We start from the raw sequence: 17814 nt of genomic DNA, 5'->3' as shown, positions 1-17814 counted from the left end.
GGGGGTTCTCCGAACTGCACCTAATCTTAGCTCGGGGCTCTCCTGAACCCCTGCATGCCCCCCGCAGCCCAGCCCTGGTGAGATTGTCTCTTAGACAAACAACATGGGGCAACCAGAAAGGCTTTCTTGTCTGTATTTAGAGCAGGAGTTGGAAACCTACTTTCAGGGAAAGAAGGACCTTGATGTCTCCTGTCCCTCCTCCAATCATTTCACCTGTTTAAAACAAGACAAGTGTTTCCTCCGCTGATCAAAATGAGAGAAAACAGATTTGTTGCATAGATATTAAATACCGGGTCAGGCCCGGGTAACCTCCTGTAACACAAATGGCACAGACCTGAATTAAATAAGAGAGAGCAACCTAGGAGATATTTTCTGACGGTTAGAACAGTTAATCAGTGGAACAACTTCCATCCAGAGATTGGACAATCATTTGTCTGAAATTGTATAAGGTTTCCTGCCTGAGCAGGGGGTCAGACTAGATGATCTCCAAGGTCCCTTCCAACTCTGTTATTCTGTTAGAAATTTCTCTTAATATTACTTTCTGGAGCCTTGCCACAATTAGAGAACAGTGGTAGGTCCAATCAAAAAAGTCTATCAGGATGGTGATTGAATGTGGGAAAATTTGCTGTTTACTCTTGGAGAGTTGATCATATCTTTCTTTAAGGTATTATGTCCCCTAATGGTAACCGAGGCAAATCCAGTGCCCAACTCACAGAAAATAGCAATAGCGCTTAGATTTATTTACTGCTTCGCAGAGCTTTGTACAGCCCCTCCCTCTCTAAGCAGTTTACAGAGTCAGAGTCAGCCTTTTGCCCCCAACAATCTGGCTCCTCATTTTACCCACCTCAGAAGGAGGGAAGTCAGAGTCAACCTTGAGTCTGGTGAGTTTCGAACTGCTAACTTGCAGGCAGCTGGCAGGCAGCAGAAGTAGCCCTGCGGTACTGCACTCTCATCGTTGCACCACTGTGGAAAAATTGAATTGAAAGAGGTCCGTGCCAGTTCATGTCAATGATGCAGTGGCTTGAATGTTGACTCCCCTTTGCAGGTGAGCGTGGCAGCCAAAATGGCACAGAGGATGTCCTTTGGTTTTTATAAATACAATAATATGGAGTTTGTGCGTATGAAGGGGCCTCAGGCCAAGGGACATGCGGAAATGGCAGTGGGTCGCATTTCCACGGGTGACACATCTCCTTATGGTACAGAAGAAGATTCAAACCCAGGCTCACCGCTGCATGAGCGAGTAAGTTAACTTTGTTAATGACATTCTCTCCTTTCTCTCCTTTCATGAGCTTCTTGAAAGAATAAAGTATATCAGAGTGTTTACAGCGTGACTACTATTTTGAGAAAACCCAGGAGCAAAACCCAGGACACAGAGTCTTTGTCTTTTAACAGTGGTTAATATACAAGACTGCTATATGCTGTACATACATACACGTGTTAGGCCAATACCAGGCAATCAATCAATCTTCAACTCTACACAGAGAACTACAATGGAGATAGAACATGAGAGAGAGAAAGACGCCCTCACATGGCGTCCCTTATATAGACAGCTTCTTAAAGTGACAGTACCCTGCTGACTCATCCTCAGTTCATCATCTTGGCTTACAGCCTTACAGCATCTGGCCAGCTATTAAATCTTTATTACCTTTACAAAGTATGTTATTGGAGACAGTGCGCCATGTTGTCTCTGCCATTTGTTGCAATTTTGGTCGGCCTTGACCAGAGCATCAGAATAAAATTCAGCACAAGAGGCAATATATTAAAAGCTGTTTCTCAGAATAGTGGAAGCCGATGGCTTGGCTTTATGAGCGGAAATTTCAGCATGCCGTTCAACTCCACTACCGTTCAGCTTAGAAAGCTTCCAAGTGTCAACTAGGGCTGATGGACAGCCAATTGGTCATTTCTGAGTTAAACACCTGAATATTTTAGGGAACCTTGTTGAACAGAGTCAGGGGATGGATCAGTGTCCATAAGTGAAAGTTGGTTTATGTATGCTTATTCAGAACACCAAAAGGTACAGTGTAAGCCACTTTGAATGATAGAACCATTCAAAATAATAATAATAATAATAATAATAATAATAATGAAATGAGTTGGGTTTTTTCATCCACTGGTCTGCAGTTAGAAGGCAATACAGGTAGTCCTCGACTTATGACCACAATTGGGGCCAAAATTTCTGTTGGTAAGTAAGACATTTCTGAAGTGAGTTTTGCCCCATTTTACGACCTTCCTTGCCACAGTGAATCACTGCGGTTAGGGTTAGGTAAGTTAGTAACACGGTTGTTAAGTGAACCTGGCTTTCCCATTGACTTTGCTTGTCAGAAGGTTACAAAAGATGGACACAAGACTCTGGGACACTGCAACCCTCATAAGTATGAGTCAGTTGCCAGGCGTCTGAATTTTGATCACATAACCATGGGGATGCTGCAATGCGAATATATATGCTGAACAAAACTCCGCATTGGCAATAGGAAGGGCATCTGGCCATTAACACACTCTGCTAGCTCCATTCAGTTGCCCAGACTCCACCCCGCAAAGGATTATGGGATCATTAAAAGATGATGATGATGACGACCATGGGGATGTTATAAGTGTGAAAAATAGTCATAAGTCACTTTTTTCAGTGCTGTTGTAACTTTGAATGGTCACTGAATGATTGGCTGTAAGTCGAGGACGGCCTGAATTGGCTACCATCAAAGACGATCAATCTAAACCTCAGCTGCTTCTCACCTGTTGCTGTTTTCTCTCCCCTTCTTAGGTCACGTCCTTCAGCACCCCTCCAACTCCAGAACGCAACAGCCGCCCTTCCTTTTTCTCCCCGTCTCTCAAGAGGAAAGTGACCCGAAATCGAATTGCAGAGATGAAGAAATCCCACTCAGCCAACGACAGCGAGGAATTCTTTCGGGATGATGAAGATGGAGGTGTGACAATTGGGGAGAACGCTTCGGTTGAGCTTGGGGTGGACACCGGCCTTTCTTTATAGCATTATAGGAGCCTCTGTGGCGCAGTGGTTAGAGTGCAGTACTGCAAGCTACTTCTGCAGCCAGCTGCCTGCAGTTTGGCAGTTCAAATCCCACCAGGCTCAAGGTTGACTCAGCCTTCCATCCTTCCGAGGTGGGTAAAATGAGGACCCAGATTGTTGGGGGCAAAAGGCTGACTCTGTAAATCGCTTAGAGGGGGCTGTAAAGCACTATAAAGCAGTATATAAGTCTAAGTGCTATTGCTATTATGCTAAAAGGCCACGGAGTCGGGAAGGATGAAATGGGATGAATGGGTGGGCAGACGTTTCTGCCTTTTCAGCATCTTGCTTTTGTGGGAAGGCTCTCGATGTTCTTTGAGTTTGCTTCCCAGTGAAAGTGGGAGAGGAATCAAACTGTCCACATTCAGCGGTCTGCTTCTGAATTTTGCTAGGCTGAGAGATTCTCAGAGGCCGGAATGGGACAACTCGCCACAGCCAATTAGCCCTGGAAAGCTCGCCTCAGCCAACGCGCCACAGGACAATTCACCGCAGCCAATTCACCGCTGGAAAACTCACAACAGGCCAAATTCAACCATTGTATTTCATTTTTAAAAATAATTATTAAAATGTATTTTAATTTTGGTTATTCCCATTTCATTTTGTCCCTCCTTTTGCATCCTTTCCTTAATGATTTTAGTTCACTGTTTCTTCAATATTGTGTAACCTTTGTCCCAATGGTGAGTTGGCTGTGACAAGTTGTCTGTACCAAGTTGGCAACAGCAAGTTGGCCGTGCCTAAGTAGCCATGGCGAGTTGGCCACAGCGAGTTGTCCTCGACCGGGTTGTCAAACTCAATTTCATTGAGGGCAGCATAAGGGTTGTATTTGGCCTCAGGGGGCCACCGTGGGCGTAGCCAATGTGGGCATGGCCGGCTCGATGTCACTCGTGTCGGGGGTGCCTGAGCGCTCTGCCAGCGAGAACAGACTCCCGAGTTCCGTTTTCGGCTGCAACAGCCTCCTGCAACCCTCTGCCAGCGACAACGGAGCTCGTTAGGGCCATCTGTGGGCTGGTCCTTTGCTGTTTCCAGGGTGGCCCCACAGGCCAAATCTAAGCACCCCATGGGCCAGATCCGGCCCCTGGGCGTTGGGTTTGACACCCCTGTCCTAGACCTCAGAACCACCCAAAAGCTGTGAGCTGCCAGACTAAACTAGTATGGCTAAATCGGATTTGGAGTTTTTGAATTCAAGGGTGGGATTTGGGGACGACATTTCTCTGCAGACCACCAAAATTTTCTCGCAGACCACTGGTTGTCCCAGGCCCACAGGTTGGCGACCGCTGCTATAGAGGAAGTTAGAGTCTGGGAAGAGGCAGAGTTCACAGCAAATTCAGAAAGTCTTCAATGTTTGGCAGATACCCTCAAAGTCTTTCAGTGGATCTTTGGCCTGCCTGCTTGAGAAGACCCACAGCAGGAGGTTGCTGAGATGCATAAATCATCTCCTCCTCCTCCTCCTCCTCCGTTAACTAAAAATACTATGGGTATTTTTCTTTTCTTTTATTCTATTGCCATAAGTACACATTAAAAGGGGGTGAAAAACAATCAGTGAAAGACTGAATGCAGTTATTGGGTTCAGTTCTTCCTTCCCCTATCAAGGATTCAAGGCTAAAGTCCTTTTTTTGACCTGAAAGATCATTGGAAAAAAGAGAGAGGGATCACTGAACTAAGGAAACATTCTCCGCATAAATAAAGCAAGTTGCTGTTAAATGTGACAGTGAACTGGAGGGCCGGGATTTGACGTCTTTTCCCTCAGCAATGATGTCTGGTATATGGGGGCACTGAGCCAACCAGGCCACCTAGTTTGATTCTTTACAGAAATTCATACGCATCCATTTCCTTCCTGAAGTTGTCTTCTCTCTGACAGATTTGCATAACGCAACAAACCTACGTTCCCGGTCATTATCTGGAACTGGGCGCTCCCTTGTGGGTTCTTGGCTGAAGTTGAACCGAACGGATGAAAACTTCCTCCTCTATGCACACTTGACCTATGTCACGCTGCCGTTGCATCGGATTTTAACTGGTAAGGCTGCTCTGCTTTTCAATTCCTACCTTCTTAAAATTCCTTAGGTACGTATCTCCTGGAATGAATGAAGAGGGTGGAACAATGGTGCTTCTTCTCTGCTTATCCATCAATGAGTTTGATAACCCCTTCACTTTTCCTTCCTTCCTTCCTTCCTTCCTTCCTTCCTTCCTTCCTTCCTTCCTTCCTTCCTTCCTTCCTTCCTTCCTTCCTTCCTTCCTTCCCTCCCTCCCTCCCTCCCTCCCTCCATATTAAATCTCAGTGCAGATTCTTAAATTTTCTGAAAATTGCCAAGAGTTAGGGAACCCTGTTCTATTCAGAAAATAAAAGCACTGATACCCATTGCTCATTCATCTAACATCTTTCACCTTCAGACATTAAAAGGTAAAGGTTCCTCTCGCACATACGTGCTAGTTGTTTCCGGCTCTAGGGGGCGGTGTTCATCTCCATTACAAAGCCGAACAGCCAGCGCTGTCCGAAGGCGTCTCCATGGTCACGTGGCTGGCATGACTAAATGCCGAAGGCACACGGAACGGCTGTTATACCTTCCCACCAAAGGGGTCCCTGTTTTCCTTCTTGCATTTTTACCTGCTTTCGTAATTGCTAGGTTGGCAGAAGCTGGGACAAGTAAAGGGAACTCACTCCGTTACGCTGTGCTAGGGATTCGAACAGCTGAACTGCCCACCTTTCTGATCAACAAACTCAGCGTCTTAGCCACTGAGCCACCACCATGTCCCTTTAGCATGTGTTATAAAAATGTTTGGTGCAAATCTCTGTACGTGCACAATTTAGCTTTCCTGTGAGTCAGAAACTCTATTGGGAACTCCTTTGGAAACAGGGTCTTAACAATTATTCCTGATGGACCCTCTGAAGTTCTAGTCCTAGCAGTCCCGCTCCTCATCTCTGATAAAGAATCCTGTGCCCATACTGGACTCCCATTATCTTCCATCCACATGGCAATGTCTCCACTGGCTAGAGGTAGAGGGAGAAGTAGAGCCTTGGGTTGGGGATTGATGAAGACTTGGAAGATGAGGAAATTTTAGGAGGGTAGTTGCAGAAGAATGAAACTATGCCAACGTGTGTCTGTGTAAAAGGCTTCTGAAGGACAAGAGAATAGCAGCTACTAAGTCAGAGGTTTCCAAACTTGGCAACTTTAAGACGGCTGGCTGGAGAATTCTGGGAGTTGAAGTCCACAGGTCTTAAAGTTGCCAAGTTTGGGGATCTCTGTAGTAAGTCAAGGGCGAAATAAGAATTACCTGAGCCCAGGCCAAGAAAGTAACTTGAGAAAATGTCTCAGACAAGCCCCTCCCTAATTCACCTGAAGGTAAAGGGGGCAGGGAGAAGATTAGAAAGATTCTATTATTATAGCTATTACAATAAAAATAATCTGGACTTATATGGTATTGGTTTTTTTTTAAATCTGATCTGCCTTGTTGGACTGACAATCTGGTTTTGGCCCGGATCCAAATCAGGGCTAATGCGTAAGTAAAGAAAAATGTGAAGTGGCATCTGTGCACCAGATTTTTAGATCTGTAGTTCTATAGATTGACCTGGCTCAGTTGAAATAAAGGCAAATAATTAGTTACAGATCAACTATTTCATTTAAAAGGGACTCACAAGAAGAACTCGCGTAAAGAAGCCAAGAACAATATATGGATAATTTCTAAGTGGTTTCTTTAACGCTGTTTGTCTACAGACAGAATCTTGTCAGACTAAAGCAACTGTATGCAATAACTATAGAAACACTACTACTAGGAAGGGTCTGGCCTTGTCCTCTTCCTTCCCGCCAGGCATTCCAAGCTCTGCTGTCTCTTTGCCCTCTGAGAAACAGCCCCTCCCTCTTGTGAATCCAGACTACATTCCACCACACTGTTGCTCATAAATGCCTCATTAATGGTCTCCATATCTCTTGAAGTAAATGAAGTCCAAGTATCCCCCGTAGGTTATTTCTAGGTAGTAGAAGAGATGGATTTTGAACCTCCCCCCTGTAACCCTCTGCCATCCTATTGTTATTATTTCTTTTGCCCAGATATTCTGGAGGTGCGACAGAAACCGATTCTGATGTCATAGCCAAGAGCCGTGTGCTGCTGCCTTGGAAAACTCGCAGCCAAGTGCCTAAAAATAAAACTTATCTCTTGCTGTCTTCTGTCACACGGCCGCCACTTGTGTCAGGAACATGACTCTGAAAAAAAAAGGGATCTCTAGGAATTACCAGCCAATCAAGAAGTGCCTCTTTGTTCTTTCCTCCCCTAAGAGAAACAGAACTGGCTCGTATCGTAAAACTGGTAGAAGATTTTTAAAGCAAAATAAAGAAAACAAGAAAACAAGGGGAAACAAAACTAACCCACCACCATCGTAGAAGTAGGGGCTGCATATTAAAAAAAAAAAAATCCCAACAACGATGTTTTACGGACCATTCGTTAGCGTTTACTTTCATAATTTACTTTCATAATTGGAAACCAACCTGTACAAAATGCATTAATCTTTATATACTGTGAGGCAACCTTGCCTAGGATTTCATAACTGATGAGTCAGTGAACATTGCTCTTTTCACGTGCATAAGAAAGCAAAACCTCGGCCTCCTTTAAGGGTTTTAATCGGTTAGGATCATGAAATAGCATAACATCAGCGGGGAAGTTTAAGGGGTTGGAAATCATGGAGGTTCATGGAGGAGCTGAGGGGAATCCAATGGCCAGGTGCCTCTGCTTCTCTCAAAGGGAATATATTTTGTAAAGCCTCGTAGCACAGATGAATTCTGCGACGTCATCTTCACCTACCAAAGATCAGCAAAAAAGAAAAAAAAAGCCCAGCTTTAAAAAAAAATGTCTTTTAAGGGTTGAGATCCGGCATCATTGGCTTCTAGTATTTGGGGGCTTCTGATTTGAGGAAGAATACACTAACTGGAGGACAGGAAGGAAATCCAGAGGAACCTCAGCCTGGACAATTGGAAAATTAAAATGAATCAAAGTAAGTTCCCAAAACCCTTTTTGACTATCCCATCAGCTCAAATGGTTCCCCTCAAACTGACGTGTGTGTGTGTGTGTTGCTGTGGTTTCTCAGTTAATGGAACAAGACTCATTTAACGCTCTCCCCGATGTTCTTCTAGAAATGGGGAGGAGGGGAGGCAAAATTCTGGAGAGAGCGCAGAGTTCATTGTTGTGGATTTGGGATCGTTGCTCAATTGTTTGCGTGTCTGAAGATTGCATAAAAACGTAGCTGTGGTAGAAGAGGGCATTTCACTACTTTCCTGGAAACACATGCATTGATTAATATTATTTTTATTTTAAAATGGATTCTCCTTTAAGTGTTCGAAAGGAGATACCGGCGTATGATATCAGGCGTCCTCCTTCCTTCGTCTTCGATGGATTTGCACTTTTTATTTTAAATGTATAATACAATTTTTTTTTCCTGTGTGTTTACAAGATGAAGCTCAGCCTGTTTACATATGAACGTGTGTACGCGCCTTTAAAAACTCGAAGTGAACCACGCAAGGATTAGGGTGAGGGGTGCCCAGTGTGTGTGGGAGGGGGGGAGAGGGAGAGAAGTGCAACATTAAAGATGGCAGTTGGGATTACATGACCCAAAATCCACTCTTTTTTTTTTTCTCCTTTGCTTCATGGATGCCCTCTTTTTAATCCTACACCAATTCTGGCTTACCTTATCGTATATTGACCATAATATGATATAACCCTTTATAGCAGTGGTGGCTAACCTTTTTGGGGCTCCTGTGCCAAAAATTGCGTGCGTGCTTGCACACTTGCGCTTGTGTGCCAGCACCCAGAAGGCAATGCGTGCCCCCCTACAACCCCTATGCATGCCCCACCCCCTTACCTGCATTGCGCCTCACAGCTGATTTTTGGGCGGTTTGAGACCTTTTTCGGCCTCCTAGAGGCTTGAGGAAGGCTTCTGCAGGCTTTGCAGGCCGAAAACTAGGCCCATTTTGTCACTTCCGGTATTTCCAGAAAAACAGGAAGGCCTAGTTTTCGGCTTGCAAAGCCTGCAGAAGCCTTCCTCAAGCCTCTGGGAGGCTGAAAAGGCCTCAAACTGGCCAAAAATCAATTCTGAGGCGCACACATGCACAGTGAGGTAAGTTTGCCTGCAACTCATATGCCAGCACAAATGGCTCTGCATGCCACCTGTGGCACGCATGCCATAGGTTCGCCATCACAGCTTTATAGCCTCTTTGCTACTAATCCAGTCAGGTTTCTTTACTAATTATAGACCTGTCCTAATCCAAAATCTCCCTTTGGGTGAAAAAAATCCTCCTTAGGCGATCATAGAATCCTCAACCAGCAATTCACCCCAAAGAAAGCTTCATCTAGATCAGGGTTCTCCAACCTTGGTAACTTTAAAACTTGTGGACTTCAGTTCCCAGAATTCCTCAAGCAACAAGGCATGGCTGGCTGAGGAATTCTGGGAGTTGAAGTCCACAAGTCTTAAAGGTTGGAGAACCCGAATCTAGATGCCTTCCTCAGCAAGATTTGAATTCACCTGCTCATTGGCTGGGGAAATGCGTGTGGCTTGTTCACTGCAGGTATATTCTGGATGGAAGAGACTTGAGTTTTAAAGCCACTCCTTGTTCTTAGCTCTTTAACTTTGAGGTGTAGCTAAGAAGAAGAGGACGATGTGGTTTTGCTGGGCCTGCAACACCACTGACTAGAGAGAGTTAATTTAACCTTGTGCAAGTTAGGGCTTGCTAAATCCGATTGTATCTATTGATTCCATTTTATTTACAACACAGATACTCCCCATTTTATTAAACAGGTTGTGGGAACCGAGTCTGAAGTTTGGTTTAATAAGGATAAACTGACTTCCCACTGAATTTCATGCCTTAAGCTCATTCAGTTTGTAGCCAGTTGCTCTTTGTAGGAGTGCGTCCCTGCAAGATGCCTAGCTGAACAAATTGCTTGGCAGCTCAGAAGGGTGTGAGAAAACGAAAAGCACCCCTGGGTAAGTTCTCTGGATATAAGCCTGAATAAACACAGATGGACTTTGATTTTATTGGGAGTTGTTGCAAGCCAGCAGAAAGCTGAATATCATTTTGCTGGTGGAGAGCCTGTGAAGGTCAGAAATAGGATCACCTAAACCAGGGGTTGCCAACCTTTTGGACCTCAGGGAACACCAGGCTCATAATTTTAAATCCTGCAGACCGGAGACCCTGGGAAAATCCCCCCCTCCCCTCCCCAAAAAAATTTCTGCAGGGAAATTCCCCACCCCGTTTTCCTACCAATCGATCATTCTTTATTTGGGATCACAGGATACCGTCTCCAGCTCCATTCTTGGAGGGAAGGAGGGACGGAGGGAGGGAGGGAAAGAGAGAGACTTTTGGCTTCATGCAAGGAAAGCAGCAGAAGCAGCAGAAGTCTTTCTTTCTCTCCCCCAAACTCTGCCAGAAATGAGTCTTTGTGAGACTTGTCGTGCTGGTGCAGCCTCTGGGAGCAGGATGCCTTGCAGGGTCCCAAAGACTCATTTCTGGCAGAGTTTGGGGGAGAGAAAGAAAGACGTTGGCTGCTTTCCTTGCATGCAGCCAAAAGCAGAAGAAAGAAGCAGAAAGAAGCAGCCCGGTGGCTGGGCCAGGTGCTTGGGGTAAGTGGGACAAGTCCCCCCACCCCCACTGGCCTTTCCCCCTCCCCTCACTACGTCGTGTTCGCAATGCAAGCGACGCAAACCTTGTGTTCCCACGGACTATGTGGGCGGCGCAGCCTTGTGTTCCCGTGCAGCCTGGATTAATTGCTTTGGGGGTGACATTTTTCTGTGGACCATCAAATTTTTCTCATGGCCCACCAGTGGTTCCTGGGCGACCACTGACATAAACTACCATCACTCAAGGTCTCTGAAGCTCCTTTTCTGCATTGAGGCTCCTGGCAAGACTTGGTCAAGAAGCAGTGTTGGCTTCAGGGTTTAATGAGTATGGTGATGTAGACCAAGGGTCTCCAACCTTGGCAACTTTAAGGCATGCAGCCAATTCCCGGCTTTGCTGGCTGTGGAACTCGGGGAGTTGAAGTCCACAAGTCTTAAAGTTGCCAAGGTGGGGGACCCCTGCTCTAGACAACAAATTTCTTGACATTTCATCAGCAACTGTGGATGACATCTTCAGACTTTGAGCAAGACAAACATTACCTCCTGGACATAGGGAGGCCTCCAACCCTTTTAGCCTCCCATAAGGCTTTATAGACCCCAGGTTTTCCCCCCACATTGTTGGGAGAAGATTTGATGATGGCATGGAAGCATCGATTGGGGCCCGATTTTTAATTTTTAACATTTTATGATTTGACTGGTTGAGTGTTATAGTTGATTTTGTACATCATTTTAAACAAATACATTTCTGCCCTACATAGAAAAGGCCATTGATCCAACAGCTAAAAAAATTAGAAAAGGGCAATGTTAAAGTCATCTAAAGGTTGTCTTAAGAAAATCCAGGAAATCCTTTGATCAACCAAGGATGGTAGAGACCCGTTCACAGCATTTGGGGTTTGTTGCATCCCCGGTAGCTGTGGATATTGGGTCATAAAACAGTTTCCACATCTGATTGGAAGAACACAAGAAGCATGCCAAATTAAGACAGACTGAAAAAATCATCAGTGGGAATATGTGCTACAACATAGTGATCACATCAGGCGTCCTCTCCTACCCCAATGCAGGACCAACCAAAAATCATCTCCCCAAACTGTGCAAAACAGAAACTTCCTTGGACCAGGATCCAGTTAGGACACAGCTGCTGAGATTAACCAATCAGAACCTACAACCAATCAGTAGCCAGCATAAAACACCAATGAAGAACCACCATCATCAAATCGATCAATTGGCATCGGGCACACAAAGAATTCAGTAACCTGCACCAATCAGAAACCACTTGGCTAGAGACCAATCAGAAGTCAGGACACCTGGCTATAAAAACAGGAGCTCTGTCACTCCCTGCTCAGTTGCTTGTGGTATGCTTGGCAGATCACTCTACCTCTGAAGATGCCAACCACAGTTCCTGGTGAAACATCAGGAAATCTGAAACCCACCTCTGCCCAACAGCTACCCAATGGGAAAACCAACAGCAGGTTATAAATCACTATCTCATTTACTTTTTGTATCAATAGGACGATAGCATTTGGCAGGAGGATTTGCTCTGTGTGTGTGATGAAATGCAGCTACAAAAGGGATAATTCAACCATGAAACCCACCACAATCCTGTGGTTTTTTTGGCCTCCTCCTCCCCCCTCCAACAAAAACCCCTCCTTGGTATTTAGGAAACACGCTGAATCTGAAATACTACCCATAATTTACCACGAAGTATTATATCAAAGTATTATATCAACTCGGCCTTTGTAGTTCTCTTAATGTTTGCAATGAAAGGTCAATGGAACCATTGGTTAATGGATGATTAGAAGAATTTGGGTAACCAGATGTTGTACCTCACAAATGCAGTATTTTTCAACCTTGGGAAATTTAAGATGGGTGGATTTCAACTCTGCACAGTTTGTTGGTGGATTCCGAGAATTGAAATCCACCCATCTTAAAGTTCCCAAGGTTGAAAAATACTGAGATACAGATTCAAAGTCAAAGCTTAAAAACTACATAACGTTTGGCCTCTCCCTGCCTGCAGGTTGAGTTTGTGCCAGAATACCTGCTGCCAAAGGCAAGGCTTTGCTCTCAAAATGCTGGCACAATGTTCAGCCCATTTTTGCTTTGATTAAAAAAAAAAAGTGCTTATGGCCTTCAGATGGTGGACCAATGCCCCCTCTTCAATATTCTGAACAGAAGGTCAAGCTGGTTGTTTTTCCTGAATCGAGAGACGGCCAGATAAAAGAGCACGGAAACATTTGAATCTCCACCTGTTTGTTGTCTTGAGACGGAGGAGCCCAGAATTCTGGGATATCTGACAAGCTGGGGCTCTGAAAAAAATGCTGCTGCTTCAGAACTTGCAATAGGAAACAGCAGCTGATAGCAAATGGGTTCATAATGCCTTATGGAGAGAACGTTCCAGAAGGCTTAGAAGTGGGAGAGGGCAAAGCTTCAAAGGGGGAGTTTGCTTCAATTCCGCTTTAAGGGAAAAGGCTGCTATGGGAAGCCCCGTGTGGTCTCCTTTCACCCACCTTATTTCTGAAGAACAAAGCAAAACCATTGTACAACTTTGGGTTCACTCAAGGACCCAGAGGAAGTTATTTGAATGATCGATTCAAAGGTGCTTTTTCAGGAGGCAACTGGACTTCCTTGTGTTTTATTTGAAGATGTTTTGCTTCTTATCCTAAGAAGCTTCTTTAGCTCTGACTGGATGTGGGGAATGGAAGGATTTATATTACTTGCAGACAGCCGGTTATTTGCATCCTTTTTAGAGAGTCGTTGAGGCCACTTGAAGGCTTATTTGTGTCCTCAAGGTGACCTGAGTAGTGCAAATCATTATATGAATGATGTGAAATTCTACACCAAGGCAGCATTTTGCTTCCACACCTCCAGGAGGCAGGCCGAAACATTTCTCATCAAAGTAAACTGCAGCTCCTTCCAATTCTCATTTTGGAGATGTCCTCCAAAAGATTTGGAAGACTCATTGTGTGTTCGTTGTTCCTTTTTATTAAACAGATGAACATTCATTCTGTCTACCTTTTTAAAGCTGGCAATGTATATATATGTGTGGTTTTGATTTCAGCAAAATGCCTACTTCCCACTTTCTTGGAATAAAGTCATGTAAAACTTTAAAAGAGGGAAGAGATGATCTCACTGCCAGTGGCAGCATTGAAATTTTCTGAATTTTTCATAATAATAAATGTCATCATTTAACCTAGTGGAGTTGGATAATTTGACTATTTATTTGTTATATTTAAGTCCCACTTTCATTTGTGAGACTCCTGTTTTCTCCATCACAATAATCCCATCAACTGGACTAGACTGGGAAAATAAGTGGCCCCAAATCACTCAGCCAGTTTTCATGCCTAAGGCACGACTATAGAACTCCCGTCTCCTGGTTTGTACTTCAGTACCATCATCACTATATTAAACTGGTTCTTGTCACCAACCTTTTATTGAACTGCCGGTTACTCAGACTTTAGTTTGGCTTGCCACTCAAAAATTTAAGACATCAGTTTGATCCTGTTGATGCAGAAGTACAAATGGTGATATTCGGACCATAAAGAAATTATAAATATATTTCTAGAATAATGCTAAAGTTGTATTTTGTTGTCTGAAAAGGTTAAGATTTGGGTTTTGATTAAAAAAAAAACCTGCTTTCCTTATTTTGAAAAAGAAAAAAAAAGTGGATTTTAAATGAGTGGGTAAGCTTTAATTTCCCCAAATGGGAACTCTTTACTTACCTTTTTTTTATAATCACTTATCTATTCTTCCTCTTTAAAAAAAAATTGCAGTTTTCTTGCTTGTGCATTCTTGCTTTGCAGTTCCAGAGTCTGACTGGGGAACCCATGACTGCAAGGACAGGCTGCTGCTCCTCCCAATCTCCATGGCATTTTACCCAAGTGGTAATTACTCTTACTATAGTTATTGGAATAGCTGCCACGGTGCCCTTTGCAGTCCTCCAGAGCAACAGATGGGAACCGGAGCTTCACAAAAGGATCCGGATTGGCAATGAGGGAGGGTTGCAGCCACCTGCTGTGCCTTGGGTACTTGACAATTTGTTCCATTTCAGTCCGACTTGCCTTGGGCTTCCTGCGGATTTGGAACATAGTCCAGGTGAGAAGAAATACACTTACTTATAAAGGAGAATATTTGTAGCTCAGGGTTGAAATGAGTAGTCCTTGAGCTTGGTTGGTTTCTTGCAGATGTTTCATTACCTTAACTAGGTTACATCTTCAGTGCCCGTAAGGATCTAATGTGAGGAAGGAACCATCTGCCAGAAAGTAACCAAGCTCAGAGATCACCAAAGAAATACACTTTGCTTCACTCAAGAGAACATATATCCAACTACAGTTCCTACAAAAAAACTTCCAACGTCATACAAGGAGCCTTGGTCAACACAAGCCACAACCCTGCTTTTTCCAACACTGGTACGAGTCCTGTTTGTTGAAAGCTTTATCGCACTAAGATTTTTAGATATACAAAGCTACATGAAGTGTCTCAAGCCAATGACTTCTGTGCTTATGGTATTCTTACATGACCACACAAATAATCCAATTCAGAATCAACATCTCATTTGTTTATTCACATTTCTATAGATTTTCTTGCTTTTCTTTTCCACTTCTCCAGAAAACACAGCTTCTGGGTAACAGGTGAAAAACCTTTTGTTCAATGACCGATGGTTAGACCCAGAGTAATGCCTGGATGGTAGTGCATAGATCAGAAACTTGTTTTGACAGTGAGTAGAAAAGGAACCATATTTTTTTTTTAAATGCAATTCATTAAGTTCTTATGCATTATTTCCATGCACTGTGCAGTATATCAAGTCACTTGGACACATTGAGCAGCTTTTGTTGAAAATAATTTAGAATGTTACAATGGTGGAGCCTTTACCCTTTTTTCTCCTTATGAAGGAAATATGAGAAGTTAGAGCCCCACCTGTTTATTTTACGTAGCGGCATGTATTTTGATGACATGCATTTCAAATGAGAGAGCAGTGGCACAGAAACTACCAGACCCATTTTCTCCTTCATAAAAATCTCCACAGAATCTGCAGGAAAATCGTATTTCAGAGGGGATTTTACCCCTTTATGATTGCAATAATTCTGTTTCTGGACTGGCTGTGCAACAATGCCCAACCATGATGGGAGTTGTAGTCCTAACACTACACAGTGGGTACCGGATTAGGGAAGACAGTCTAAAATGATACAGCCTAGAAGCAGGTTCATCGCGTCAGTGGAATTCTACCTGCCCCATTTTGCTATTTGGAGAAAAGACAAAATTGGGAGTTGAGTTGCTCCGAACGGTTTACTTTTGCCACGACCCAAGATTTTTGTGAGTTTAAGGAAATAATTACTACAAGAAGAAAATCCCACTTTACAAGCCGAGAAGTGATTTTGCTGCGAATTAAAACATACCTTCATCAAATAGGGTCATTACGGTAAAGATCTTTTTTTTTACTGACTTGTTTAAAGGGACATTTCTGCACCAGAAAAAAGAGGGGAACCACATTAATAGTTTTAAAACAAATTCTTATGAGATCCTGCAAAATTATCACAAAAAGAAGACCTGTTCTTAGCAGGACAGGAGCAAAGAAACACAACCCAGACCAGAATTTTAGTTTACATGCATGGCCTTTTCCTCCTAGGAACTCTGATCCTTGCCACAATTTCAATCTTTTCAAGGAATGGATTAATCCTGAAGTTAATTCTTCTATTTTAGAAAATGACAAGAGTTTGAATGTATAAATTAGTTATGGGAATGGCGGGGAAGAAGAGTGCTTGAACTTTTGCAGAAAGTGATATTAATGCACTCCCACGATCCACACAAGCTGCTTGAAACACACACAAAGAGCTGACTGACGTTTTCAAGAGCAGCAGACTGGGTGAAACCAGGCTTAATAGCAGGAACTAAGAGGGATCCTTGAAGTGTTAGTGGACAACCAGTTAAATGAGCCAGCAATGTGTGGCAGCAGCCAAAAAAGCCAATCCAATCCTAAGTTGCATTACCGGGGGGTACAGTCAAGATCACGTGAGGTACTAATACCACTCTATAAAGCCTTAGTAAGGCCACACCTAGAATACTGCACCCAGTTTTGGTCACCACACTATAAAAAAGATGTTGAGACTCTAGAAAGAGTGCAGAGAAGGGAAACCAGGATGACTAGGGGACTGGAGACTAAAACATACGAAGAACGGTTACAGGAACTGGGCTTGGCTAGTCTAGTGAAGAGAAGGACCGGGGGAGACAGGATAGCAGTCTTCCAACATTTGAGGGGCTGCTACAGAGAGGAAGGGGTCAAGCTATTTTCCAAGGCACCCGAAGGCCAGACAAGGAATAATGGATGGAAACTGAACAAGGAGAGATTCAACCTAGAAATAAGAAGGAATTTTCTGACAGTGAGAACAATCAACCAATGGAACAGAAGTTGCCTTCAGAGGTTGTGGGAGCTTCATCATTGGAAGCTTTCAAGAAGAGACTGTCCTGCCATCTGTCAGAAATGGTGTAGGGTCTCCTGCCTGGGCAGGGATGGGGGTGGGGTTGGACTAGATGACCTACAAGATCCCTTCCAACTTTGTTAATCTGTTAAAGCAAAATTCTCCAAAAGATGCTGGAATAAACATTTCTGCATAGGTCCCAGGCTCTTTCAATGGAATACTTCCCCAAGGAACAAGGCGAGGCAATTGTCACACGCACTCCCCAAAACAAGCCGGTATAATTAGTTCATATAACTTTTTTCTTTTTCCTGAAGTAGCTTGTGATGTTGGCTTTCCTTGTAAGAGCTTCACTTTTGGTCAGCATCAAAACAATGCAGGATTTCTTTTACCGGAATCTAATTTCAAGCAACAGGGAAGACACCCCACTAATTAAAACGTGTTTCATTAAAAATAGATTGAAACGTAAGCAGGCAGAAATCGTGCAGGCAGACATTAAAATAAGCAGATTACACTTGCATGTCCTAGCCTTTTTCCCAACCCTGAGTGTACCTTGCTCTGCGCCACCCAATGTCAACCAATGAAAAACATTATCATCTGGGGGCAGAAAACAGAAAACGAAGCGTATTTCATTAGGCTTGACAGTTAATATCAAAAACTCCTTGACATTAAAATGCCCTTTTTCTACCTTTCTGAAGCCCATCCTTCGTGACATTCTTGAAGAGTTAAACTTGTTTTTAGAGCTTTAGATTTTCAAAAGTAGCTCTTTGCATAAGTGTCTGGATTTCCTATCC

The 17814-nt window shown here is 43.7% G+C and overlaps 1 protein-coding gene across 2 annotated transcripts in view; it reads left to right on the top strand.

Annotated features, from left to right (window-relative positions):
- KIAA0930 (KIAA0930 ortholog) overlaps positions 1–13803 on the top strand; it is a 70371-nt gene extending 56568 nt beyond the window's left edge. For both annotated transcript variants that reach the window (XM_026702521.2, XM_026702529.2), the window contains exons 7-10: positions 1046–1240; positions 2759–2921; positions 4878–5033; positions 7063–13803. In XM_026702521.2, coding sequence (XP_026558306.1) covers positions 1046–1240; positions 2759–2921; positions 4878–5033; positions 7063–7103 — 555 coding nt within the window. In that variant the 3' untranslated portion in view covers positions 7104–13803. The remainder of the gene's footprint in view (positions 1–1045; positions 1241–2758; positions 2922–4877; positions 5034–7062) is intronic.
- Positions 13804–17814: the final 4011 nt, after the last annotated feature.

This window comes from Pseudonaja textilis, chromosome 5, assembly GCF_049901715.1.
Source record: "Pseudonaja textilis isolate UNSWEBS1 chromosome 5, rPseTex1.2, whole genome shotgun sequence".
In the NCBI taxonomy this organism is placed as follows: Eukaryota; Metazoa; Chordata; class Lepidosauria; order Squamata; family Elapidae; genus Pseudonaja; species Pseudonaja textilis.
The sequence above is the reverse complement of the archived record's forward strand: the minus strand, read 5'-3'. Positions and strand labels throughout refer to the sequence as shown.